Below are 26,433 nucleotides of genomic sequence, written 5' to 3' on the forward strand. Positions count from 1 at the left end.
AAGTCTGTGTTTTTGTTGCAATTATTTAGTACATTTTCCTTAACCTGGCACTCAAGTCTTCAATCTGTCTCAAGAATGATTTAAGATATGAAGAGGTAGAGGAAGTGAAGGCGAAGGTGGTAGGGATGAGAATGGCGCCCGTAATGCATGTGCTGCACGGACGCCCTGCTGGTCTCACAGCCGAGAGTTTATTCTACAATAAAATAAAAAGAATAATAACCTTGGAGGTCAATCATCACCCCGAAAGTGGACAGCAGACATCACGTAATATGTGTACCAAATTTCAGATCAATCGGTCAAACAGCTTGCAAGCTACAGGTGATTTAAAATCCTGGACAGAAAAATAAATATACTGACACAAATCAAGCACATGTATTGTATAGTTTATTGAATTTCAAGATGCCAAAGCTGAAGGCTAAAAAACATGACTTTGCACACTTCATCCAGTTTCCTGTTTCAGTGTTTTGGAAGCATAACTGAGCACTGAACGGTAGCCTGAGAAAGAAAAGAAAAGAAAAGAAAAAGAGGCAAATAAGGTAAATGAAATCATCAACATAAACTCTGTAAAATAAAATTATCCAAAATTATTTAGTTGTGAACAATTGATCTCTATACAGTATGTAATGGAGGAGTGAACTCAAATTTGCCTTATTAATTGTATTCTCACATTTTATTTCTGAGAATTTCAAGGATTTTTCAAAGATTTTGTTTCAGTGCCCTTTAATAAAGAAAGCACCTATAAGGCCCTTACAAACATACTAAAAGCAATACAAACAGGACAACAGTGAATAAAAATATAATTACAGTGGAACCTCCGGTCACGACCATAATTCGTTCCACAACTATGGTCGTAACCCAATTTGGTTGTGACCCGAAGTAATTTCTCCCATAGGATTGTATGTAAATACAATTAATCCATTCTGTTTCTTTAAAGATTTTTAAGCACAAAAATAGGTAATTATACCATAGAATGCACAGTGTAATAGTAAACTAAATGTAAAAACATTGAATAACACCGAGACAAACACCCAGTTTCCCTGCTCAGCTGCACGCAAGCCTGTTTTCTCTCTCTCTCTCTCTCTCTCCCCATTCTTTCCTGTCCTATTCTTTTTCCCTTTAGCCGACTCACGCTTTTGTTTATGAAGAGGTGTGGTAGTCGTGGCAATCAGCAGCTCCTGGGAACAATTATGGATGCGGACCGCTTCTCACCTGTGCACTTAGGTGAGAAACGCCCACGTCATGAACTCCTCAGGAACTGCTTCGGCCACACACCACCACGCCCCTCGCTAAAGCCGCGAGTGCGGTGATTATTTATTAAAATTGGCCTTTTTGACAGGAGCTGTAGACCCGCTATACCACAGGAGGAAGCTGGGTTGAGAGGAGGTTACAGTTTTGATGGAGAGTCCCTCTGCGTGATGCACTGAGAACAATGTACAGTACAGGGAGAGACTGAACATGTGCAGAAATCAGCAGCGCGTACGAACCGGAAGGGAAACTGGCTTGTTCGTCAAACGAGTGTGTGGTCGTGAACAGATGCAAAAGTTTGGCAAACTTTTTGGTCGTAACCCGATTTTTACGTGTTCAGAATCATTCGTGAACCGAGGTTCCACTGTAGATACAACAAACCAAGAAGTAAAAATATAAAATAATAATATAAAAATACCTAAATAACTAACAGGGAATTAAAAGCTTGCTCAAGTAAAAAGCCAAAAGTCTTGACTTGAACATTTTTAAACACTAAGGCTGTTCAGGAAGATTATTACAAATGGTTGAAGTCTTAAGCCCCAAACATTTTATACCTGTATTTTGGATCCTCAAGAATATGAGCCTCAGTGGAGCGAAGCACTCTGTTTGGAATGTAATGGTATATTAAAGTGAATAAATATTAGAGACATTAATCATGAAGTGCTTTGAAGGTTAAAACCAAAAATTTAAGTTGAATACGTTTACCAATTGGAACTCAATTAAGCTGAACGTCATTGGCATAAATATGAAATTGTACACCTGAATTATGAATGATATTCCCTATAGAAAGCATATTTCTGCTTGGGAGGCAGTCAAAGGGCTTAACACTAGAATTACCAAATCCTATGATAAAACTCCTAAATCCGTCCCACATTAAATCCCTTCCGCACCTCTCCGTCAGGGTCTTCTGTCTTGTAAATGTGTTGAACACCACAAGCAGCAAGCAGCCTGGTACACATGTCGTAAATGTAGGAAGGACGGTCCTTGGGTGTGTGAGAACTGTTAACATTTGAATTTGATGATTATATACAGCGCGGAACTGACCTCTCTGTACTATTGGTTTTGGTTAGGGTTGTGAGAGCATGAACGCGAGTGAGAGAATAAAACTGCAAAAAAAAAAAAAAAAATGCTACTATAAATTTACATCGGCTGTTACAGACGCAAATCAAATGCTTGCCTTTATTGCATACTTATGCATACAACAATAAGAGCAGCTCACTACTCAAAATGGTAAGTTTGGGAAGCAGCTGGTATCGAACCCACAACCTCTTGATTGGGAGTCAGCAGTTCTTATAATTGTTCCACACAAGCTGTTGTATCAACAGCCTACCCTGACCGGATTTTTTTTCGGTTATATTCTTGAATAAAAGTGCACTTGTTTTGTTATACTTGTACCTTTGGTGAAAGTGTTTATTTGATATTTGGACATCAGACTTCACACATTATACACTTCATGTCTGCATTTTGTTAATTACAACTAAAACATGAAAAACGCTTCTGTTTTAACAATGTGTTTACATAGACTGTTGTAGGCACGGAATACAATGTATTCCAAAAGACGATATATTATTTACCCTCTACAACTCCAAGCACTTCACTCCAAGGTAAACACTGAGCAGTGGGAACCTTCTTTACGTATTGAACTGCGGCGGTGAGCAGGGGATAGGACACCAGGCTGCTTGCTGTTTGTGCTGATTGACACATTTACAATACAAAAGATGCCAATGGAGGGGTGCAAAAGGGATTTAAGGGGCCAGGCCTAAAAGTTTTTTCATAGGCTTTGGTAATTCCAGTGTTAACACAGCTTCTGTAATAGACACTGTTGAAATTTTCTTGTATGAAAGAAAGAAAATAATTTATCTGACAGTTTAGAAAGTGGCACCTTGACTTCAACTTGTGCCAGAAAATGATCAGACAGGCATTCATCTGAAATATCTATACTAATAAAAGGCAAAGCCCTCACTCACTCACTCATCACTAATTCTCCAACTTCCCGTGTAGGTAGAAGGCTGAAATTGGGCAGGCTCATTCCTTACACCTTACTTACAAAAGTTAAGCAGGTTTCATTTTGAAATTCTACGTGTAACGGTCATAATGGTTGACAACGTCTGCCATATTGAACTCTCTTATTTATGGCCCCATCTTCACGAAATTTGGTAGGTGACTTCCCTGCGCTAACCGAAACCGATGTACGTACTTATTTCGGTGGTATGATGCCACTGTCGACCAAAATATTGAACTTTCCAATGGTCTTTGTTACTTATGGGCCCATCTTAAAGAAATTTGGTACGCGGGTTCCCAACGCTAACTGAATCCTACTTACATACATATATACCTCCATAGCCTGCAGCTCGGTCGCCGTGTAAGGTGGCGTTGGGTCCCCCATCCCAACACCTCCCACGTTGTTGGCTCCCTGCATATATAAGGCAGTCCGTCGCTCCGGTCTCTTCATTCCCATCCTTGCTTCGCCACGGGATTCACATTTCCATGCTGATAACTGCAGCCTTTTTATTAAATCCACAGCTTCTCCGCTGTTTTATTGTTCGTTTATTACGATTATAGTTATTGTGTAGGTATTTTAGACTTACTTTACATTGTTCAGGTACCCATTTCCTTTATCGTTCCAACCGTACCCCCATTAACATGTCTATCGAGGTGATCACCATCGATCAAAGAACTGTCACTTGCCGAGTTGTTTCCATGCCCGGTGATGCCGCCTGCCTTTTCCATTCTCTGTGTTACATATTTCACTCTTGATATCCGGATGAACATTGTGTCTTATGTATTGAATGACTGGGACAGGTTCGAAGTGTGGATTGATGACGGTACAGGAGATAATTAGACTACACAGGAGCACTATAAGAGTGAAATGCTTAAGGTCCTTCACCTATGGTTCTGCATGTGAGTTGATGGCTGCCGCTGAATTGTTCGGTTGTTGCTTTCAAGTGTGCTGAAATGGCCAAATATTTTACACCTTTGGACAACCGCCAACGCCTCTTAAACATCTTAGATTCACAGGTGACTACTGATTTGAGTAGTGGACACTTTGAGGTTTATGAATGTTTAAACTCTCAAAAGCTGGATGCGAAGTTATCGATGAAAACGGTTGTATGCTTACAACGCTTGACCGATGCGGAATGTCACTTCAACACAACAAGTCCTGCAAATACTGTCGTAATTGAAACAAACCATGAAAATCAAACCGATTATGACAGCAGCAATCCAAGCTGTACGATTTGAGGCAAGATTGCTTTTCACATGGCCAACTGCACGTTGCATGCTCAAGAGTAAGCTCAACGCACAGCTTGGTCTTATTACAACCGGAGGGCCGAACTGACAACGTGGTATACAAAGAGATCCTTAACAAATAATTATTGGTATATTTTCCCAGAGTTTAAAAATGTTTACTTTTCTTCTTAATAAAAATTTTAAGGCAGTACTTCGCCGCTGCAAAGCGCGGGTATTTTGCTAGTTGTAAATATTTCTTAAAATATTTACAATATTTAAATCTAAAAATATTTTCATTTTCATTAGTACGACAGTGAAAAACTTGAAGATTAAAAGGAACCAATAATTCATTAAAATCAGAGATCACTTAGCTAGGCAAAGAATGTAAATTGAATTGCAATAAAATGAGTAGAAAGATTTAAACTGAAGATAAAGGAATAAAGCTTATTTAAAAAGTCTGTGTTGCTGCCTGCCATAGGAGGCTGATAAATAACAATGATCTTGAATAAAATGTGGGCAGAAAAACTCCAGATTAGATGGTCACAAGTTTAAAATTCAAGGATGATGTAAAAATCAGTCCAATTACCGCCCTCCTCTCCACAACATATGCTCAGGCTTATGCAAATGAGTAAAACCTGGAGGGGAAGCATCAGTAATGGTGCCGGTATCACTAGAATGGAGCCATGTTTCAAGACATGCAAAAATGTCAACATTCTTGTCTGGAATAATGTTATAAATTGAAAGAGACTTATAAATAAAGAACAAGTGTTTAGAACTGCCACCATTACCTTCTTACATAGCATTTAGGGATGTACTTCACGTCTGGAACACACATGAGCCAAAGAAAACACACAAATATTTCTAAAATGAATAATTAGAAACACAGAGCCTTTGCTTCGTAGACGGCCTGTGGGAAATTGATACTGTTTGAATACATTCATCAGGTAGAGAAGACCAATCTATGAACTGCAATGAATTTTTTTCTGAGTATTCCCAACTGAATGCATCTGTGGTATGCAGGTCCTGCGTGACGATTTTCCATTTTTTACTGCCATTGCTGTAGAAAATCAGTGCAAGCGTCCAAAGCCACAGCGCCTTTACAGCTTAGAACTGATGAAAGTCAGTCATCGTCATTACAGCTTAGAACTGATGAAAGTCAGTCATCGCTGTGTAATGAATATTTCAGATTGACCCTAATACCACCAAGCAGATCCATTGTGTGAATAGGTTCTACAAATTCCAGTAGATGGAAATGAATACATTTAGCTTCATCTAGAATGGCCACAAAGAACTGGATGAAGCAAAAGTGTCAATCCTGAATTCTATGAATGTGTAAAAATAAGACAATTGACATTAAGTTCACTACAGAATGGACACAACACACAAGAAGCAGCACCAGTCAGACCACTGAGTACTTAACCATATACCTTAACACTTTGAAATAACTACACTGCCTACATTCCATCCCTCCATTATAAATATGTGAGGAATTAAATTAATTTAAAAGCATAAAAACTAAAACTTACTATTTGATGCAGATCCTTTATAACTACTTATATTGGAAAATATGTGAAAATCACAAGCTTCAAAAGTGCTCCTTTGATATGCCGTAGTATAATTTGGTTTGGTTTCTTTTACTTTTTTGCTTTGGATATGTGTAGGAGGTTTTAACATTCAATCTCTTTTGCATCAATGAAAATATGCAGTTGGCCAAATTAAGACAACCTTTTTGTTTCAATGACAAACTGCTTAGTTGCCAAGGCTTTGTAATCTATCAATGATATAGTTTTGTATTTTTAGCTATTTCTACCCAAACTATTTTATGTTTAGTGTTGACAGGTTTGTATCTTTCACTGTGGCTTTTGTAAATGTGAAAATAAAATCTTCTGTCAACAGCCGACCATGATAGCATCATTCCTGCCCCATGGACATTGAAACAGTTTTAACTGAAATCACCATCAATGTCCATCTAAAGTTTTAATAATTTCTTTTTATCATCAAATGTATTTGATTTCCTCTCTCAACCTTCATTTTGGTGATTGCAAACATCGGTAGTTTGTCTCTCTGACAAGGCATTGTAAAGTATTCATTTTCCTGCCTTCTTTTCTCAGTTTTACTGCTTCGATTTTGAATGAACTGCTCTTTTACTATGTGAATTATTAACTTTTCTTTCATGGAATGTTCTTGAGCACTTATTACATACTAAAGCTGTTTCCTACTTATTTTAAAGCTTCAACTCATCTTATTTTCAGTTATTTTATTTTATATTTGCACAATCAAGACGAAAGGAAACACCTAACCTAATACAAAAGCACTAAACAGTCAACTGTTCTTCTATTATAACTTCAAGTGAAATATAAGGGTAAAAAACAAAACTGGTACTTCTCAAAGTCAAAAATGTGTATGTTTTAAATATCAGAAATAAAACATTTTGTATTTTGGCCTATATTAATCTTTTCTTTTCACATCCAGGTTGCTTGAATATAAAGCAAATTTCACTGTGGCAAGTAGGTTATACTACTATTTCTGTTTATTCATTTTGTACACATTACGCAACAGAAAAAAACAAAACCTAGTAAGTATTAATTAGTAACAAAGTTCAACGAAAGTACATTTTGATTTTCAAAATCTTACTATATTTTTGAATGACATTTGTTAGATGATCATGTGAATCCCTTTGATATATAAAGTGATCTATTTGAACAAATGAACAAAAAAGTGATTTTTTTTTGGGTTTATTTGACTTACAAAGTTATCCAACATTCAATGTGCTTATTTCAAAACATTTATGATCCCCAAGTCATTCACACCATTAATATATGTGAGTTGCATGAATGCTAGCTAATTAATAGTGAAACGAACGAAAGTAGGGATCAATTAATGAGTTGAACTTTCACATTAGGGAAAAACCATGAGCCACAATATTTTTCATTTATTTATTTTTTTAAACCTGGTGTAGCTACATTGTTCTTATGTGTGAGTGGACGTTTCTTGCGGGGGAGGGCATCCGTTCTCTTTCTCCGATGTAGAACCCTCATCGGAGTTCACCTCTAATATAGCACGTCTTTATTTGAAAACAGCTGTGCCAAAACGGGGGAAGTGTGTATGTGACTGAGGGAATAAAACTGGGGAAAAAAAAAAAAAAAAAGAAAAAAAACACCAACACTAACCTTTAACAAATACCATAAATTTACACCGGCTGTTACAGACTCAAATCAAATTTATGTTTTTATTCTATAACATTAACAGTAAGAGCAGCTCACTCCTCAAAACGGTAATTCTGGTTAGCGACTGGGCTCGAACCCACAACCTCTTGATTATGAACAAGCAGCTCTTACCGCTGCACTACCAAAGAGGTAACGTTAGCGTCGTACCCTGATCCGATTTCTTTTTCTTCGGTTATATTTTTGAATAAAAGCGTACTTGTTTTGTTATACGTGCACCTTTTGTGAAAGTGCTCATTTGATATTTGGACTTCGGCCTTCACACATTATACACTTCATGTCAAAATTTTTTCTTTAGTACTGTAACATGAAAAAAAGTCGGTTTTAGTTAGGAGTTCAACATTTCTTGCATTTCCTGTCAACCTACATTTACATAGATCATTGTAGACACGGAAAACACATGAAATGCATGTGCTCCAAATAATCATTATTTATCCTATACAATTCCAGGCACCTCACACCGAGATAAACAAGACTTAAGCTGGGAAAACTCACTACCCGAGTTGACTGCGGCGCTGGGGGAGGGGTGGGATAGCAAGCTGCTTGTGCTGATCGACACATTTACAAAACAAAAGACACTAATGGAGAGGTGCAAAGGATTTTAAGGTGGCAAATTATATACATGTATATCAATTCATGAGGGTTAACTATTGTATGAGGAGCTCAGAATTACCTCAAACAGTAGACCTGCTTAAATAATTTCACATACACGGACAGGTATCTTTATCTGTCAATATGTAGTTATAAAAGGTTTTAACCTTCTTATAAAATATTTCAGTCACAGCTCTGGTTCATTTTTCACCATACCAACAGTACCTTTAAATTTGCTAATGCTTCAGTCCAATCCATCTGTGCAATCTTTGGTATAGAGGTAAGAAGTATCATAGCAGCTTTGTTTGCATTTTCCTTCATTGTTTTTAGTACTTTGTCAACACAGACCTTGGGGTAAAAATAGAGAACAGTATTCTATTAAAGCATATACTTTTGAACAGAAAATGATAAATATATAAGAAAGAAAAAAGGACATGTTTTACATCCATCATGGCTGCCACCACAAGAGGACTTTAGGTGTAGCTATTAGAAAACTTTGGAGTCAACATACTTTAGAAGATACTCTAGAGAAAATAAATTTTCATGACATCCAAAAAGAGATTAGACTGATGGATTGCTAAATGGTTGAACATATATCCAACATATTTGTTTCCTTAATTTGAATGACACTACTTACCACTCCTGTTTATTTAGACATTATTATTAAAACATTCTTATACAAAAAACAGACACAAAGTATCAAAATACCAGTCCTTGCTTGCAGACTGTAAATGGAAAATACTTTTTTTGGAGACACTGTGGATTTTAGGTTACCTGCCTACTCTAAACCTCTCAGATATTAAAGTATCCTGTGATGGACCAGGGCCTATGGTGGGTACTTGTCATGTGCTCACTTGCTGATAAGATTTGCCAAACTCTGTTACTATCAATGGGATATGTGGATAAAAAAAATAATAAATGGCTAAAAAATGGTTATTTTGCTTTATGGAGTCCTTTGCATGAAGTGCTTTGTGCTCTGCATGACCCAAACAAGACATGTAAACTGATACTAGACAGATAAATGTAAATGTTTAAATCTGAATCTGCATACTGAATAATTAGAAAAAACATACATTCATTTAATTTAACTTGCAAACTGCAATTGTTTTGTCTTGGTAGAGTAATATATTACTCTACTTTCCCCTTTTGTATTATTAATATGTAGCCTTTGTCAGAATGCCTCAAATCTTACAGACGTACCACTGTTTATAAGGTGTTGTACCATATAACCTCTCCCTACCTTCCCTTCTACACTTATAACCTCAGGCAATTAGGTGTAGTAAAAGACAAGAAGAAGTTACACTTTAAATAATGTATTATTTATAATATTCATAAATAATAACAATAAGCAAAATACATTTGAATATTTGCAACCATACTATCTGATAAATGCTGACTTGCAGTTAATTTAAATGTCTCTAGTTCAGGCATAATTTTTGGTCAGCTTTCTTTAGAACAGGCTGCATGTCTGTCTCAATATGGCTGCCGAGCTGTGCTCCTTCATCAGGTGGTAAGAGAGAGAGGGAGGGGTAAAGCAAGCAAATTTATAGATCCTCTGTCCAAACTCTCCAGCCAATAGGGCATCAGGGTACTTAAAAGCTTCTGATACAAACCAATTCCAAACAGCCATACTTCAGACCAATGGGGCACAGACTACCTTCACACCTGCCCCCAAAACAATTTGTTGAGCTGAGGTTTTCCAGCTAGGCAGTCTGGCTTTACTGTGGGGGTTGACAGAGAGTCCTACAGAGAATCACTTGCCGAACTGGTTTGAGGCACTTCCCCCCGACCCTGTCATAAAATTACAAAGAGACTCAAAAGCGGGTGGGGGTACTTAAGTATTCAAAGAAAGACATACAAAATATTTATCAACTTATATGCAAAATTTCATACCACAACACTCCACCCCGTTAAATCTTTTGTACAATATCTTGATATTATAATTAAACAGTCAATTGTTTAAAAAGTCTGTTGAACAACTTGTGGTTTGGTTGGCAGTATTCACACCACAACAGCAGTGAACACATATGTAAATTATAAATCCATGTCAGTAAAATAAAGCACCATATTGTCAAGAAACTTAAAAGGCACAAAGTTTGTAAAAAGGCTTTTTAGTATTTCTTGATTTACCAGTTGATTTAACATGCAAATAGTAAGATGCTCAGTAGACATAATAAAAATTAAAATGATGACATAGTAAATTTGCTAGGTTCCTCAACTTAGAATAAATAAATTAAACAGCAGCAGCAGCACAGATGTTTCTCATATATGTACAGAGTGGTTTAGAGCACCAGAGGAGAATAGCTGAAAGCTTATCAGGAGTGGAAAAAGTAATCACATCCTTTAGTAAAGAAAAATTACAGCTGGAGTAATTGCTAATATTTGACTGGGGAAGAAACCAACAGTGCAAAGCTGATACCCACAAAAGGTAGTGAAACCTTAAACACGAGAGTCACCCAGGGAACCAGCTGAACTCTGAAGGCACAATGTTACTGCAGACACAAAGAAAAAGATGAATTCACGGCTAAACTCAAGATCAATTTGTTCTCTGTTGGTTGATAGCACATTTATATGTTTACAGAATGTACAGTTCAGGTTTTACAGCCAATAATGCAGACAGCTTCACATGCCAAAAATGTACAGTTAACTTGTCAGGAGAATATGCACATAGGCAAACTGAAAATAACAAAAAGGCTAACCAAACATTGGATAGTTCGTTTACACAATTCAGCCAATTTTGATTCAGCTTCAGTCTCGCCAAGCTCCACTGCAATAGTACAGACAAAATGAACAGCATCATTTCAGTCACAGGGTGAGTGGGTAACAGTGACATGGGGGTCCAAGATGTGAAAATTTAGCTCCTTGGCATGCAGATCAACATGTTGGACACAGAACAGATACTCAAGCACTCAGTAGAGGTTAGTCAAAGCTGAGAACAAAGTGCTTGAAATTTATGACTCCACAATGAAAAGAAGTTAATTAGCAGCAAAAACAGGACACTCATTCAGAAAAGGGTTAGAATGAAAACCTGCAGCCACGGTGGTCCTCCAGGACCGGAGTTGGCAACCCCCACTTAGAGTTGTGATTCAAAATTTAAATACTGCGCCATTAAATGAACTTATTTCTAATCACTGCTTAATTATGTTTGATGTGGTCTTACTTTTACCAATAAACTTACAGAATAAAACAAGGACAGCATGATATCTAGATGGAAACTCTGCATCTAAATTTGTAGATATTTAAAAAGAAAAAGAAAACAAAACTCAAGCATAATTGCGGAAAACAATTTTGATCAGCTAATGTGAGTTTGAAAGAGGCTTTGGATACAGGAGTTCCCATTAAAAGAAAAGTAAAAAAGCACACAGAAACTAACCCTGGTTTAATGATAGCACTCAAGCTCTTAAATTAGAATGTCAAAAACTGGAGTGTATCGTTCTTAGACTTTGACACATCTGTTCAAAATTTCCCCTTAACAGTTTTAGACTTTGCATCTGCACTCTTCTGTGCGGTTATTTGCAAGGTTATCCCAGTTAATTATGACTAGTTGAAGCCCCCCATGATTAGAATATTCTCCTGTAAACCTGTATTTTTAATATTAGATATGCATTGAAATTGCACACTTCTGAAATTACACACTCCTAGAATAAGGCCTCTTTCCCTAATGCTTTCCAGGCAAAGCCAGATGTCCTCACTAAGATGGGGCTCATAGTCTATTTGAAGAATTGTGTTTAACTTTTGTTTGACCTAAAAACTCAACCCTGTCTTTATTTAGCCAGGTTTCTGTTATTGCTATAAATTTTATAATTTTAATCTGCTACATACAACTCCAACTCACTTGTTTTATTTTTGATACTTCCAGCATCAAGGCCAGTTAATTTTAATGTGCTACTCATGGATAGTGCTGAAATTAAAAATAATTTTTAATGCATCAACAGCAATATTTTGAGGAGTACCAGATGGGTATTGTGCTAGAAAAAGATATTAGAATAGTTTTAAAAACCTACACTGCACTATGGCATAAAGAGTTACTTTGCTCAAATGGAAGTATGCTGAAGCACCTTCTGCACAGTAGCATAGTGGGAAAGTGATGTTCTTTATTATATAAAATTGGAAAAAAACAAAATTATCCTTATAAGAAACTGTTAATTTTTTTTAATATAAATTAGTAAGAAGTCATTACTGTTAAGTAAACACGGCAGGGCCTGTGAACTTATTATCTTTTGTGCATCTTTGAATGATTTTACGGAGATATGTAATGACATCAAAGAATACTCCAATAAATTAAATGATTTTTTTTTTAAAATTTGGCTTTTTAGCAACTACATTTTAAATGTACTCTTAAACAGAATATTCTTGCATCAAATTACCATCTTCAAGGATTTGTGATCATTATTAATGTTTTCTGTTTTGTTTTTTTTTTTCTCTGGTGGCATTTGGTGCTACCATCTCCACCTAACAGAGGCACTGTGCAATGACCTGTGATGCTCGGATAAGGGCAAGTGGCCCAGGTGTCCACGAGACTGTGGTGAATCCTCTGGGACAAAGCTTGGAAACAATGAAACAACTCCAGTTCTCCACTAATTATATATACCTATGTTATGTAAGTTCATATTGATTCATTTTTTGATTACTAAAGCATTACTTTTTTCTTGTTACTATTTCTTTATCATCTTATAAAGCACTTTAAGATATTTTCTGTGTATAGAACTGTGCTAAAGAAATAAAAGGTGTTGTTGAATACTCCACCCAAAACTTATCTTTTTATATGTTATTTAATTCATACAGTTTAATGTAACAGCCAAGAAAAAAAATGCAACATGGAGAGCCAATTTCATCTGGTGTTTTGTGGGGTAAGTTTTTTAGCCTAGTGACTTTGGGATGAATGGTTCAATGAGTTTGCCAGGTAATACAAGTTTATGTTCTTATTTTGTGAATCACTCCATTTTCCTTTCTGTCATTTTCCTCTCATATCTATTATTAAACTTAATGTAGTTTCCTAAAATGTCAAGGCCTTAAACTCTTATCACAGATGAGTGTGTATGCTTGATGTTTTGCATAATTACCATGTATATGTGGCTTTAATACAAGAATCTTACCTGCTGGCCTCTGATGTATAACACTGCACTAATAAACTTTATTGTGTGTCATCTTTTTCCAGGTCTCTCACCAAACAATTTGGGGTCCTCATTCTTGTAAAACTCAACCTTCAAATTTCAGATTTGGATGCGGGCAGTTATAATATAGGGCAAGTCTGTTTTGTGCAAGCTGAGATTGGTAGTCTTTCCTTCTGTATATGGACACATGACCATTTCACCACTCAGGTGTTTCCTAATTTAGCTGGTTTCCTGCCTAAATATTGTGATGGTGAACTTGTGCTTGGCACAGATGTTAATGCTGTGATTAATCCAGTTCAGCTAGAGAAGTCTCTATTGCTGCCACATGTACTCCTACTTCCACTCTCCCTTTATGTAAAATCTCATCTGAGGAAGAAATATTTAGAATTAAGGTGCTTCAGTCTTTCCAAATAATAAAAGTATGGTGCTAATAGAACTATAAGAAACATGTCACTTATGTATTAACAAATACGGATGTATTAAGCTAACTGAACAAATGTAATCTAATACAGACACAAAGCTGCAAGAGTGTATTCCTGTAAGACAAATGTACTAAACTAACTTTTAAGGTAGCTTTTGATATTGTTTAATGATTTATTACGTGTGATGATCATTATGTGCGAAATGTAAGCTATAATAAGATTCTTAAACTGTAACCGCCACATAGCCATTAAAGTGTGGTAACCTTGATGGTGCAGAAGAAAAGGGAAGTGAGCATTGTTTAAAACCGCAGAATTGCATACACCCTATAACCGTTAGGAAAAACTTGCTGTAACTGGACTTATGTACATGCAAGCTAGCAGAAGTGTATTTCCTAAAACTGTGAAAATGTTATCTGTAAAAGTGTTTTTCTGCACGTACAAATTCATGATGTAGACAGGGGCTACAGCAATTCATGTAATAACCTCATGATGAACTGCTATGTTTTTTTCATTCTTGTCAACGAACTTGAGTATATAAGAAAGTCTCTCTTAGGCTGCTGGCAGGCTGACGGTTTGTAGCACACTGGAACGTGACAGGATCTGCAGCCTGCCTCCTCTCACCAAGAATAAAGAAATTGCTTTTTATTTTAAATTGGTGTTTTTGTCTCCAGTTGGTTTTCCGACTTCAGTGTCCACACATCTGATCTCAATTTATTAAATTATTTTACGCTACTTCATTCTTAAGGCCAAGTTTTGTTCTATTTTTTGTCTAGGTGTAGGTCACATATGTTTATCGACTATATTCTTTCACTTTCCTGTACCTCCTTGGTCTTCAAATGTGAGGAAGTGGATAATCTCCCAGCAGTACAAGGGACTACTAAGGAGATACTTAATAATTTGGATATAGTAGAGGGAGGAGTACTGTTCATATTAAATAGGCTAAAATCAAATAAAGCACCAGGACCAGATATCAAGGAACCCTTGACACAAATTTTTTGGAAGTCACTGAGCAATGGGGAAATTCTGAAGGACTGGAAAATGGCAAGTACTACCATTTATATAAATACCATTATATAAAAAGGGTTGATTAGGGGCTGAATCAAGCAACTATAGACCAGTAAACTTAACATATATCACCGGTAAATTAATGGAATGAATTAAGAATAAGATTGAGCAACAAATGGCAAAAACAGGAGATTTACTTAACAGTTGAAATGGGTTCAAATGAGGGAGGACATGTTTTACTTATATGCTAGAATTCTAAGAGGAAGCAACAAAATGATACAATCAAAATGATGCATATGATATTATTTATCTTGACTTTCTGAAAGCATTTGATACAAGGTCCCTATGACAGGTTGGTCATCGAATTAAAAGAGGTGGAAGTTCTGGGTGTAATGTATAGATGGGGGCATAACTGGCTAAAACAATGTAAACCAAGTATGATGGTGTGAGGGACTTTATCGAAATCGGGTGAAGTTAAGAGTGGTGTCCCACGGGGGTTAGTGCTATGGTCACTCCTATTTTTTACCACATACAGTGCATCCAGAAAGTATTCACAGCACATCACTTTTTCCACATGTTACAGCCTTATTCCAAAATGGATTAAATTCATTTTTTCCCTCACAATTCTACACACCCCATAATGACAATGTGAAAAAAGTTTATTAAAAATAAAAAAACTGAGAAATCACATGTACAGAAGTATTCACAGCCTTTGCTCAATACTTTGTTGATGCACCTTTGGTAGCAATTACAGCCTCAAGTCTTTTTGAATATGATGCCACAAGATTGGCACACCTATCCTTGGCCAGTTTTGCCCATTCCTCTTTGCAGCACCTCTCAAGCTCCATCAGGTTGGATGGGAAGCATAGGTGCACAGCCATTTTAAGATCTCTCCAGAGATGTTCAATTGGATTCAAGTCTGGGCTCTGGCTGGGCCACTCAAGGACATTCACAGAGTTGTCCTGAAGCCACTCCTTTGATATCTTGGCTGTGTGCTTAGGGTCGTTGTCCTGCTGAAAGATGAACTGTCGCCCCAGTCTGAGGTCAAGAGTGCTCTGGAGCAGGTTTTCATCCAGGATGTCTCTGTACATTGCTGCAGTCATCTTTCCCTTTATCCTGACTAGTCTCCCAGTTCCTGCCGCTGGAAAACATCCCCACAGCATGATGCTGCCACCACCATGCTTCACTGTAGGGATGGTATTAGCCTGGTGATGAGCAGTGCCTGGTTTCCCCCAATCGTGACGCCCGGCATTCACACCAAAGAGTTCAATCTTTGTCTCATCAGACCAGAGAATTTTGTTTCTCATGGTCTGAGAGTCCTTCAGGTGCCTTTTGGCAAACTCCAGGTGGGCTGCCTGATTGGTGGATTGCTGCTGAGATGCTTGTCCTTCTGGAAGGTTCTCCTCTCTCCAAAGAGGACCTCTGGAGCTCTGACAGAGGGACCATCGGGTTCTTGATCACCTCCCTGACTAAGGCCCTTCTCCCCCGATCGCTCAGTTTAGATGGCCGGCCAGCTCTAGGAAGAGTCCTGGTGGTTTCAAACTTCTTCCACTCACGGATGATGGAGGCCACTGTGCTCATTGGGACCTTTAAAGCAGCAGAAAGTTTTCTGTAACATTCCCAAGATTTGTGCATCGAGACAATCCTGACTCGTGGTCTACAGACAATTCAATTTGACTTCATGCTTGGTTTGTGCTCTGACATGAACTGTCAACTGTGGGCCCTTATATAGACAGGTATGTGCCTTTCCAAATCATGTCCAATCAACTGAATTTACCACAGGTGGAATCCAATTAAGCTGCAGAAACATCTCAAGGATGATCAGAGGAAACAGGATGCACCCGAGATCAATTTTGAGCTTCATGGCAAAGGCTGTGAATACTTATGTACATGTGCTTTCTCAATTTTTTTTTTATTTTTAATAAATTTGCAAAAATCTCAAGTAAACGTTTTTCACATTGTCATTATTGGGTGTTGTGTGTAGAATTCTAAGGAAAAAAATTAATTTAATCCATTTTGGAATAAGGCTGTAACATAACAAAATGTAGAAAAAGTGATGCACTGTGAATACTTTTTGGATGCACTGTATGTATGATTTGGATAGGAATATAAATAACAAGCTGGTCAAGTCTTCAGACGATACCAAGCTAGAAGGATTGGCAGATAATCTAGAATTGACTGAATCATTACAGAGGCACTTCAACATACAGGCTTGAGCAGATTGGAGGCAGATGAAATTTAATGTAAAGTACAACATATAAGTAGTAAAAACACAAAGAAATGTTATAAAATCTAAAGTAAACGAGAAGAATTTAGGAATTGTAGTGGACTTGTGACTTTCAGCTTCCCGGCCATGTTCGGAAACCATTAAGAAGGCTTAAGAATGCTAGGTTATACAGCACGGTGTATGGAGTAGAAGGATTTTACACTGCACTGGTGTTGCCTCAACTGGCACACTGTGTACAGTTTTGGTTTTTAGGCTACAAATAAGAGAAGTACTAGAAAGGTTGAGAGAAGTACGACTAGGCCGATTCGAGGCCTACAGGGGATGAATTAAGAGGAAAGATTAAAAAAAAAAGTTGAGCTTTTTCTGTTTAAGAAAACAGACATTAAGAGGAGACATAAATAAAGGGTTCAAAATCATAAAAGGATTTAGTACAGTGATTCAATACTTTTATTTTAAAGTGAATTCAACAAAAAACAGGGACATAGTTGGTAACTTAAGGGTAAAAAAAATATTGCACAAACACTAAATTCTGCTTCACTCAGAAAACCATAGACACATGGCCTGTTTTTGTTTAAATCGTTCTAATGTTCTAAATCATCCTTGTCCTATCCTGCCTTATCTGACTAGCTGTATATTCCAGCTGTACATTCTCTCCTTGGTCTCTCATATTCCAAGGTGAAGATTTAAAACATCCCTTCTTAAATTAAATATGGGCTCTGTGGATATTGCTGGTGCCATTTGGGAAGCTACTAAAAGTGTAATTCATAATTTCTGAATTTTCTTTTCATTGCATCTTGTTTGTAGTAAACTACACAGAATTGAAGAACTCTAATCCAAACTTTCATTCTGAGAAAATGGTTACCACCTCTATTTAAGGATGTATTAATCATCAATTATAATAATTCTTCACATTTATACATCGCTTTTCTCACTACTTAGTGCTGCCCATGCAAACAGGATCTGGGAATCGAACCCACAATTCTCCCTACTGCAAAGCAACAGTGCTAACACTGCGCCACCTGCGTGGGATACTACAACAGAACTTAAAGCAGTCAGCAAGGGTTCAGCTCAGGAAGGTCATATTTCACTACCATACTGGAGTTCTACGAAGAGAAAATAAAATCTGACCAAAGAGGTGCATATATCTTTCATCTTCATTTTCAGAAGACTCTTAATAAGGTACCAAAATAAAAAGGTTACAGATTACACTAAAAAAAGTAAAAATTCAGGATGTAGTGTGTAGGTGGGTATAAAATTGGCTCAAACACAGGAAGCAAAGGGTTATTGTGAAGGGGACCATTTCAGAATTAGGCAACTTTAAAAGTGGTGTCCCTCAGTGATTTTTTAATATACATGTATGACCTGGACAAGAATATAATATATAAACTGGTTAAGTTTACATATGAAATAAATGTAAAGCATTATACGCAGGAAGTAAAAATGTTAGATTTAAATATAAAAAGAGAAGCCTGATAGGTTTAAATATAAAATAAGAAGTCTGAAACTTTAAGGTACACCTTATGAGAAGGACTTGGGGTCATAGTGTCCTCATTGTAATCTACATCCTGGCAGTGTGTAGAGTATAAGTTAAAGAAAGTTATGCATAAGTTATATAGTGTACTAATGAGGCCTCACCTAAAGTACTGCTCAGTTTTGGTCTCTATATTCAAAAAAGACACAGCAGCACTAGGGAAAGTCCAGAGAAGAACATCTAAGGTGATTCTGGGACTAAAAAGGTATGATTTATGAGGAGAAAGGAGTTGAACTTTTTCAATTTAAGAAAACAGATTAAGAGAGGAAATAACTAAAGTGTTTAAAATTATAAAAGGAATTACAGTAGATTCCAATTATATCTTTAAAATAAATTCTGCAACAAGAACATAAGGACATGGTTGGAAACTTGTTAAGGGCAGATTTTGCACAAACATTAGAAAGTTTTTGCTAATGCAAACAACCATAGACACATGAAACAAATGAGTAAGTAGTGTGGTGAGCAGGACTTTAGGGACCTTTAAACCTCAACTAAATTTTGCTATAAAATCTAGATGAACAGGATGGAAGAGCTTGCTGTTTTCTAATGTTCCAATGTCAGAGCAAAACTCTTGTCTCTCACTGAAGTAAAATTGTTAGGCAATGTCTTAGCATGGTAGTTAGTGAAAGTCTCCTTGTAACCTAATTCACCTGGATCAGGCTGGTTTTATTTATTATCTGCTAACCTCTGAAAATGTGCAAAGACTCTTACACATTTTAAGTGCTGCCCTATCTTTTTCGGCTCCATCAGTTCTCCTCTCTCTTTATGGTGAAAATGCCTTTGATTATATAAACTGGAAACTACGTAGATCCCTGTATAAGATGGGTTGTCGTCGACCTCTGCAGTTTTTCTCAGTAACTCAAATATTGATCCTCCTTTCCTTAACAGTCCCATCAAGGTCCCATTTTTCAACTAATCCTTTCAGCATTTATAACCATGCACAACTCTGAACATCTTATTCCTATCACTGTGCACAATACTCATCACTTAATCTCCGCATATGCAGATTCAATTTTTCTTAATTTAGGCAATGTCACTTCTGATATCCCCCATGTTTTAAAGTTATGTTCTTTAAACCCTTATCTGGCAATAAAATAAACTGGTCAAAATCTTCCCTTTTAACTTACAATGAGCTCTGTTGCCATGCCTTCCATCTTTCATCCTCTTACTATTTTTAAAATCAATACTGCCATAATGATTATCAAGAGTATATCTGCATTTTTATCCAAAGTTACCAAAGTTCTGCAGCTTTTAGTTTACTTCAAAGAATAGTTCAGGCAATAGTATGACACATTTTCAAATAATTCCACAATTCAAATATCGTCATTTAAAAGTTTTAGTAAATTCAAAGCAAAACAGTTCACACAAAAATAGACAAAAAAAAGTTACTTTTAAAAGGAAGTTCTGTTTAAGGATTACTTATTTCATACTTCTCAAATACTCATGTCAAACCGGTCAGAATACTGTATGCCAATGTTCTACTTATAAACTAATCTACCAATTCATGCTTCTAACAGTAAGACTGTTTCCAAACTAGCTTGATTAACACTATTTTACAGATATAGCTAAGAAGGTTCTATTTCATTTTAACTTACATAGGGTAAAAGACTACATCAAACTAAGTAACTATGAGAAACTGATATTCCATTGAAATTAGGAAGGCATTCTTGCGAGTTTAATATTAACATTAGTTTTTCTAAGACTGGCTTTTACAAAGAGGTTAAATCAACTGTATGACTCAGATGGTCACAGAAGAATCTCCAAAACAGAAAAAACTACAGCTCATAGTCAGAAAATATTGAATAATGAAAACGATGTAAACAAACAATATGTTTTACAAACAGATTGGCTGATTCTTTGGCCGAAGGCAGTTCCTTAAGGGGAATAAAATGTGCATATTTAAGAAAAATGATGGACTACCTCCAAAGTGGTAAATGTAACTCTTAAAAAATGGAACATCAATAAAACCTTTCCAAAGATGACTTGGGGCAGAAAGGGCAGTAACTAGGAATGTCTCAAGAACTAGTACTTTTGTACTAAGTCAATAAAAAAGTTCCAAAAAATGTAACAGAACCAGATTCCTTTCTTTTTTTTTTTTTAATAAAGTACCAGTAAAACAAAGTCAAAGTCAGTACTGCCTTCATGCATAACTGCAAAATGGGCAAATAACTCCAGAGGGCGGAATACATAAATAGAACATTTGTCCCAGAGGAAATTTTGCTTTTTACAAAAACTCTTTAAATAAATTGGTAAATACGTAAATAAACACAAAGATAAACAATAAATATATACAGTATACACACACAGAGAATGGTCTGAATACACACAAGAATGAATAAAAAGCAAGAAAAAAAAAAAATTCTGACTTGGTTGTTACAGTCACAGGCATGATGCAAGCATTTGCTGTTGGTATAAAGGCACCACAATAATGTTTTTTGCTGAAAGATTTGTTGGCAGAAAGTACTCAGTGTTAGCATGTCTACTATTTCTTACATAGTTCCTCTGTGTTCTGAGACCATTCCAACCTGCCAATAATGTGAACCCCAAAGTAGGAGTGGACCTTGGTTTTTCTTATATTAAGATGCAGGCAATTCTCTTTAGACCAGGAAACAAAGTCCTCCACCTGACTCATACGGTATACTCAGTGTCAACCCCTTTTATCAATACACCCTGTAAGTGCAGAATCATCTGAGAATTTCTGAAATTGACCTGACTTGGTGTTATATTTATAGTCTGTGGTGTACAGAGTGAAGAGAAAAGAAGACAGGTCTGTCTGTTCCTTGTGGTGCCCTAGTGTTGCTGATATCCACATCAGAAACACAGTCCTTCAGTCTCACAGACTATGGTAATACAAGTTAGGTTGGATACAATACAGATAATGCAAGTAATAGCAAGTAAGTTAAATGCCCATTTATTCATTTTCTAGTCTGGTTATCTCCTTGAAAAGGGTGCCAATTCACTGCAGAGCACATGCACATGCAGAAGCACCCAATTGATCACATAAGGCTAAGTTGGAATTGTCAGTTAACCCGACCTGCTCATCTTTACATTGTCGGAGAAAAAAAACACTAACCGCATCTTCGTGTTCCTTCCAGCAATCGTAGTCAGTTGCCATAGCAATACTAGCATAGCAGAGACCAGCTTCCTTTGCAAGAACCACTTCTGGAACAGTGGTCATATTGATGACATCTGCACCCCACTGGCGAAACATCATAGACTCTGCTTTTGAGGAAAAGCGTGGTCCCTCAATTGTTATCACGGTACCCTTTGTATGATACTTCACTCCAAGATTTTTTGATACTTCCAGAATAACCTGTGAATATAAAAGAAAATTTTGCTATGAGCAATGTAAACAAAATCCTTGTAAAAATCATAATAATGATAATCTAAGTAATACATACTTACTTAATAGACTCTGCTGTTCCTGTGTGCCAAAATAAGTAACAATATTTGCAGTTGCCCTCCATCACAGCACCCATTCGGGAACCAGCGGGAAATGCTGGTAGATGTAGTCCAGCAACACAGTTGTCCTGGGGACCATGAGTGCCGCAAGGGGGTGTTGTAAGGAGTTGCGCTCCACAATTTATGGGACTTCCATATGACCCCGGAAGTACTTCCATTGGGCAGTGGCCCTGGCACCCAAAGTACTCCAGGGTCTTCAATAAAAGGGACCACATTCCCTTAACCAGGTAAGTCGGAGCAGGGAGGAAGGAAGGCAACACTCTACCGGAGGTCAGTGCAGTGGTGAGAGGAATTGAGGAGTAGTGGTTGTGGAAGAGAGAAAACCTGTGCTTGTGCTACTTTGCTATTGATGTCTGTTTTTTGTTTCGATTTCTTCAATTTCAAAGTTTTCTGAAAACAGGTATAGGTTATTGAGTGTAGATTGATGGTTAAAAATGGTAAATTTTAAAATGAAATCTATAAAAGTGAATGGGTCTGAATACTTTGTGAATGCACTGTGAGCTACTGTTGCATGCTGTAAAAAGACATTAGCAGTTTTACTCGCTTATGATTTTGGTTTACTGTACATTTAAGGAATGATCATGTATGAGGAAGGAAGGAAATGTCTATCTGGATAATAGCAGTCAGGTTAACACAGACTTCCTGTGAAGAATGAAAGAGGGGACTTGAAGGCACAGCCCTTCCGAGGATAATGTACAGTAAAATGGTCTGCAGTGTTATCGTCATACCGGACATAGAGTCATTCACTGTTTATGACAAACACTGATGGAAATGCATTTTCACACACTCACACAGACAGATGAATAGGAAAAACATTATATAATCGAATGAACAGAACTGCAGTAAATGTCATAGTGGTGAGTGGCTTGGTATTTTCTAATGTTCTTTACTGCTGTGTCACTGTATGCTCCCAACCTAACATGAATTTACTACACTGTGCATTGAGATATTTTGTTCTGTTACCATGAAACATACCATTTATTTCAATTTCCACTGATATGTTTCACATGAAAAATGAGTGGGAGTTAAAACTTTCCTATAATGATGCTCAGGCATTTGAGTCGTACAACTTTTTGTTACACTACTTGCAGAGTAAAATGAAATAAAAGTAAGAGCACCTCTCACACGTTGCTCTCTCACTTCAGGACTGCCCGCTTGTGCTACTTTGCTGACCATAAAGCGGCTGCTGCTTCACCATCTGAGGCCACTGGTCCGCCATGCCCTCGACCCTCTGCAGTTCGCATACTGAGAGAAGGTGGGAGCGGAGGATGCCATCATCTATATGCTACACCGATCCCTCTCCCACTTAGACAGAGGCAGTAGTGCTGTAAGAATTATGTTTTTCAACACCATCCAACCTCTGCTCCTTAGGGACAAGCTTACAGAGATGGGAGTAAATTCATACCTGGTGGACTGTCTTACAGACAGTATGTGCATCTCAGCAACTGCTGGTCTGACATTGTGGTCAGCAACACTGTAGCGCCACAGGGGACTGTACTTTCTCCGGTCCTGTTCAGCCTATATACAGTACATCGGACTTCCAATACAACTCGGAGTCCTGCCACGAACAAAAGTTTGCCGACGACACTGCTATCATGGGCTGCATCAGGAGTGGGAAGGAGGAGGAGTATAGGAACCTAATCAAGGACTTTGTTAAATGGTGCGACTCAAACCACCTAGAACTGAACACCCGCAAAACCAAGGAGCTGGTGATGGATTTTAGGAGGACCAGGCCCCTCATGGACCCCATGATCATCAGAGGTGACTGTGTGCAGAGGGTGCAGACCTATAAACACCTGGGAGTGCAGCTGGATGATAAATTGGACAGGACTGCCAATACTGATGCTCTGTGCAAGAGAGGACAGTCTCGACTATACTTCCTTAGAAGGCTGGCATCTTTCAACATCTGCAATAAGATGCTGCAGATGTTCTATCAGACGGTTGTGGCGAGTGCCCTCTTCTACGTGGTGGTGTGCTGGGGAGGCAGCATTAAGAAGAGGGACGCCTCATGTCTGAACAAACTGGTGAGGAAGGCAGGCTCTATTGTAGGCACGGAGCTGGAGAGTTTGAAATCTGTGGCAGAGTGACGGGCGCTGAGCAGGCTCCTGTCAATCATGGAGAATCCACTGCATCCACTAAATGGTATCTCCAGACAGAGGAGCAGCTTCAGCGACAGACTGCTGTCACTGTCCTGCTCCACTGACAGACAGAGGAGATTGTTCCTCCCCCACACTATGCGATTCTTCAATTCCACCTGGAAGGGGGTGGGTAAACGTTAACATTTTTACATATTTAATGTCTGTTATACCTGCATTTTTATCACTGTTTAATTTAATATTGTTTTTTTTATCAGTATGCTGCTGCTGGAGCATGTGAATTTCTCCTTGGGATTAATAAAGTATCAATCTAACTTTTGGAGGTGCTGTGGTGAATAAAAATTATCCTTATTTAAACACGAGACTCTGTGTGTTTGTGTTGAGGTCTGGGGCTCGCCGACACCCTGGTTTCTATCACACTGGTTAAAACTCAAAATGAGACATACAAGGCACAAGCATCATATAATAATTTATTTTTTTGTGTTAAAAAGATGCTGCACAAACTTGCAATTCTTGCTAGACATTAGCAAAAGATGGACAGATATTAAATAATTTAATAACAATGTTATACAATCCTGCATATTAAAAGGAAAATTCTGGAGTGGTCCCACAAAAATTTTAATTCCAAAAATGGTGCTACCTATGATTAGGGTATACAATTGTGAAACCGAATCTGAAATTCTTATAAAGCCACAATCAAGACTGAACACAGAAGTACAGAGAAGAGTACCAATTCTAAAACTGTAAGGTATGAGATATGAGGAAAATGAACTAAATCTTTTTAGTTTAGGAAAACAGATAAAAAGGCAATATGACTGAATTGTTTAAAAACAGAATGGGAATTAGTATGATGGATCACTGCTGTTACTTTACAATATATTGTTCAACAAAAATGTGGGGACACTGATGGGAACTTATTAACAATAGATTAGATGAATTGTTCTTCACCCAGAGAACCACAGACACATGAAGTAAGTTGCCACATATGTGCAGTAGATAATGTTTTGGAAACCTTCAAAATTTGACTTGTCATTTTAGACAAATTATGTAAACAGAACTAAGGTTTTTAGGTTGAATGGTCTGTTCTCATCAAAATATTTGTAATGCGAACTGTGAACTGGTAACCCTGTCAGTAAGCACAGTACACAGTAATCTAACCAGCGTATCTTTCTGCTGAACGGCTTTGTACTGTAAATTTAAATTTAAAATGTTCCAAGGTACAGTAGACTGAAAGACAGTCAAAATGTTGCGTTTCCAGCATTTTTTTCAGTTGGCAATAACAACATGCATGTTGACATAGCCCTTCTCTAATTCCATCATTAATAAAGAGGAAGTGCATTGAATATACAGTACCTGGTACAGTGTCTCATCTTTTTTTGTAACAATGGTGTTAAGACAGTGCTTCTATTGACATCATCTTCTATGTTTTGCACTACCTGGTGATATTCCAATTTGTAGAACTTGCCATTAAAAGTATTTTTTCATTTCCTCATCAACTGCGACTGTAGATTTACTGGTTTCAAAATTCTTCATTTCCATGACACTGACAGCACTACCAGCAAGGCAACAACTATGATGAATTCATTACAGACCAAATAGCTGAACATTCTAACAACCTTTAAGTTCAAGAATGTCTTCTTACAAAACACAAACAAAACCCTTGCAAAAGACGTCAAGATGTAATTTAAAAATCCAATCTGACTGTCTGCCTCCCCATTCTTCTCTTACCTGATGTGCACCAAAGCACACTGTCATTGTGTGCATAACACATTGTTTGTATAACCTATATATATTTATATTATGTGCGCACAAAGGGACTACAACCGTCATTGTGATAAATGTGGTTCCATCAGCCATACTACAGAAGAACAGACCTATTTGGGATCTATGTGTCAAAAATTCTAAAAAGAAAAATATCTTCATTAAGTTTGTTGGGTTTACTTGTTCTTAAACCCTTTAGCTAAGTGCAAGAATTTGCTGCTTGCAATTAAAGTGACCCGTGTTTGATCCTCATAGCTGTTGTCTCATGGTGGATGACCTAAAGGGAATTCCTCAAAAGAGACAAATGATGCTGTGACATAGATTTATTCAGTGGAAGGGGCATGTAACCAGTGGACACAAGCAGTAAGATGAAAGAAACAGCCACTGCTTTGCAAGAAGCTACCAGTTTGGTTTCTGGTTAAACAAAGATGTCCATTACCTGAGTTGTGAAACTTGCTGCTTAAAATTCCAGCAACCTCTGTCTGCTTCCTAACATTGCTCTTTCAGGTAGAATAGCAACAAGGTGA

The 26,433-nt window shown here is 37.3% G+C and overlaps 1 protein-coding gene across 3 annotated transcripts in view; it reads right to left on the bottom strand.

The window, feature by feature from the left end:
• Positions 1-367: 367 nt before the first annotated feature.
• LOC120532784 (methylthioadenosine phosphorylase) overlaps positions 368-26,433 on the bottom strand; it is a 155,827-nt gene continuing 129,761 nt past the window's right edge. The window contains exons 6-8 of one of the 3 annotated variants that reach the window (XM_039759161.1): positions 21,661-21,900; positions 8,514-8,636; positions 368-495 (exon numbers count right to left, since the gene is read on the bottom strand). In XM_039759161.1, the coding sequence (XP_039615095.1) occupies positions 457-495; positions 8,514-8,636; positions 21,661-21,900 (402 nt within the window). In that variant the 3' untranslated portion in view covers positions 368-456. Of the gene's footprint in view, positions 496-1,814; positions 1,848-8,513; positions 8,637-21,660; positions 21,901-26,433 lie in introns of those variants that run through there. The other 2 variants (XM_039759162.1, XM_039759163.1) reach the window with 2 other exon arrangements.

The sequence above is a fragment of the Polypterus senegalus genome, chromosome 7, assembly GCF_016835505.1.
Source record: "Polypterus senegalus isolate Bchr_013 chromosome 7, ASM1683550v1, whole genome shotgun sequence".
In the NCBI taxonomy this organism is placed as follows: Eukaryota; Metazoa; Chordata; class Cladistia; order Polypteriformes; family Polypteridae; genus Polypterus; species Polypterus senegalus.